The 3,188-nt window shown below is 50.3% G+C and overlaps 1 protein-coding gene across 1 annotated transcript; it reads left to right on the forward strand.

Annotated features, from left to right (window-relative positions):
* Nucleotides 1–611: 611 nt before the first annotated feature.
* On the forward strand, nucleotides 612–2,575 carry Rnf227 (ring finger protein 227). Its single transcript, NM_001126292.2, is given in 2 exon segments — nucleotides 612–1,128; nucleotides 1,229–2,575. Coding segments are annotated over 2 exon segments (573 nt in total). The 3' UTR covers nucleotides 1,285–2,575.
* Nucleotides 2,576–3,188: the final 613 nt, after the last annotated feature.

The following is a 3,188-nucleotide window of genomic DNA, read 5'->3' on the forward strand; positions in this document are numbered from 1 at the left end:
AGCTGAACTCAAACTCTCGGAAGGGGGCGGAATTTTGGGGACCCAGCCTTCCAAAGAACCTAAAAAGTCTTGTATAAAAAGGAGAAATGAGGGCAGAGTAAATTATGGCTGGGCACAATCCAAACATCCAGCAGCTCAATTAAAACCGGGCAGAACCAACAGTAAACATGTTTGCGTGTGTATGTGTGGGGGGTGGTTGTGAAAGAGTATGAACATGTGACAAATATGCTAAGAGGGCCTTAGAGACTTGTGCCAGTGACTGTGTGTACAAGAGGAGGCCTGGGCATCTGCACCAGATAGGTTTAAGTGACAGCGTTGGTGTTTACCTGCGGATAAGGAGTCCGCCATACTGGCAATTCTGGCATTGTCTTGGGCATTCACCCCGCTGCACCCCCACTCGTATGCCCAGCCTCGCGCCTCCGCCTCCCCAACGCGTGCCTCGAAAGGGAGCGGCCGATCTGTGCGTGACGCCTCGTGGGCGGGTCCTCATTATTAAAAGGGAACAGAGGCGGCGGCGCGGGCCCCAGGCCCCAGCCCTGGCCCAAAGTGGGCTCGTTTGTTCTGTGTCCTAGCCACCGCGGGATCGAAGTCCTCGAGCCACGGCGACCACGATGCAGCTCCTGATGAGAGTGCCCTCTCTTCCCGAGCTGGGTGAGCTGGACTGCAACATCTGCTTCCGACCCTACAACCTCGGGGCCCGCGCTCCCCGCCGCCTGCCTGGCACGGCGCGCGCCCGCTGCGGCCACACGTTGTGCACCGCTTGCCTGCGCGAGCTGGCAGCGCGGGGAGACGGCAGCCGCACGGCCGCGCGTGTGGTGCGCCTGCGCCGTGTTGTCACGTGCCCGTTCTGCCGCGCGCCTTCCCCGCTCCCGCGCGGCGGCATCACGGAGATCGCGCTAGATCCTGACTTGTGGTCACGGCTGGAGGAAGAAGCCCAGGCTGAGTGTGAAGGAGACCCGATGGGGAGCCCGGCCAAAGAAAGCGGAGAGGATGGAGAGGACGACGACGGGGAACAGGAGAGCGAGATGGGGGCGGGACCTTCAAGTGCCGGTTGGCGCGCGCTTCGCCGAATTTTGGACAGGGTCCTGGCGCCCGCGCGCCGCTTGCGGCGTCCGTTGCCTAGCAATGGTGAGGGACCGTGTAGGGAGGATACTGGGTATCTCGCGCTGAAGAATGCTGGGTCAGGTTGCATCCCCCTGTTGCCACTAACCCTTCTTCTTTTCTCCAGTGCTCTACTGTCCAGAGGTCAAGGACATTGCCCACATGACGCGTTGTACGCTGTGACCGAACCCGGGAGCTGTGGCAGAAAGCAGGTGGGAGCAGCATCTTCTTCAGGCGTGCTCTGATACAAAGGGTTGATGTCAAGACTACACTGATACTGGAATTGATACGCGCGTGACGGAGATGGAGCTGAACAGAAAGTACCCTAGGCAGTGTGAATTGTGAGCGGCGAAGGCTCCTAGACTGTGCCAGCATTACATTTTCAGGATGGAGTGGCCAAGGGATAACAGAAACAAAGCCTACCATAATGTGGGAAGAGAAAAAATGTGGCGTTTGTTCAGAGGCTGTAGTGTAAGCAACAGATCCCATTTTAGCAGTAGTCTGTGGTGGGAAATGTTTACTTTGGGGAAAAGGGGGGGGGCAGGACAAGGGATAAGCTAATTTTTATGCCGTGTCAATCTCACTTATCTGGTTATGTGTGTTTGCTGGCATGCCATCTTCCCACTCTTGGTTCCTTGTTCCAGAAATTTCTGGTTGCCTCCCCGCTTATGATTGGAAGTCTTGCGTACACAATCTCCCTTCAGCCTGGTAGGGCAGGCATGAAAACATCCAAGGGACATTTACAGGAGGCCTTAATTAAGGCCTATCAGGGATGGGTGGACCATTTGATAAAGGAAGCAAAATCTAGCCCTTTGTTATCTGTACTGACTGTGTAGCAATACTTGGGGGGGGGGGAGAGGATGCTCACATAATTTAAATGTGTCCCATAATGGGACATTGTTTACTATATGTAGTTAGTTATATTTTTAAAGTCCTGTAAATATCTTACTGTAGTCTTATCAAGACCAGCAGTGTTGGTTGGTCTCACAGCTTGCTAGAAATGCAGAATTTCAGGACCCCAGTCCACATTCCCTGATATTTTTTAGACTCTCAGGTGCATGTATGAAAGTTAAGAAACACTGGTTTAGATCTTAGTCACTATGAGATGTCATCATCATCTGTAGGTGAAACATTTAAAACACTAATGACACATTGCTTTAAAGTTCCAAAGTGACATTCTTTTGAGAAGAAAAGCTTTGAGCTAAAAATGTGAATTTGCAGTAGACCTCAGTTTTCAGAGGTCTTCAAGATCTTGTTTTTATTGACAAATAATAATGTATCCAGTTAGAAGGTATAAACCTCCATTTTAAAACTGTTTTGTCCTTTTCCTGTCCTCTTGAGTATTTCTAGAGTGTAAACTTCAAATGACTATCTCCAGAGCCAATAGCAGTGTTAATGTATATGTATTAAAAAATGTTTGCTGAATTTATTTTTAATGTAATAGTCTCAAGAATAAAGCGTCTGGACTCACTCAGCCTGTGAAAGACTGTTACTGACAGTTATAAGACCAAGTTTTGCCCAGCAGTTTAGTGACACCACACTCATCTCAGTTCTTTAAAACAAAATATGCTCTTTGCTCCATAATTGAACCTGTGGTGCTGTAGTGACCTCTACTGACTGTGGGGGAAGCTGGTTTTCAGTGCTGGGCATCCCTCCTGTCAGGCAGCCTGCCCCCTCTCTGCTGTGTTCAGCTCTGCTCTGCCATTGTGACCTCGGGGGTCCTACTGCTCACCAGCTCTGCGCACTGAGCTCATTGTGGGGTTGATACTGGAAAAAGGTCTTATTTTGGTGAATGATTCAAGAGAGAAAAATGCAGAAAACTCACAAAATAGGGAATTATTAGCGGGGTGGTGGTGGTGGCATACACTTTAATCCTCGAACTTGGGAGGCAGAGGTAGGAAGATCTCTGAGTTGAGGCCAGTCTTGGCTACAGAGTAAGTTCCAGGATAGCCAGGGCTACACAGAGAAACCCTGTCTTAAAAACAATGGGGGGTGGGGAGGCTATTAAGACGAAATAGTACAAAGCAATAATCATTACTTTATCTCCACACAAAAATTCCCCCCCCAGGCAAAAATGACAGCACACA

The sequence above is a fragment of the Rattus norvegicus genome, chromosome 10 (genome assembly GCF_021556685.1).
Source record: "Rattus norvegicus strain SHRSP/BbbUtx chromosome 10, alternate assembly SHRSP_T2T, whole genome shotgun sequence".
NCBI classification, from domain to species: domain Eukaryota; kingdom Metazoa; phylum Chordata; class Mammalia; order Rodentia; family Muridae; genus Rattus; species Rattus norvegicus.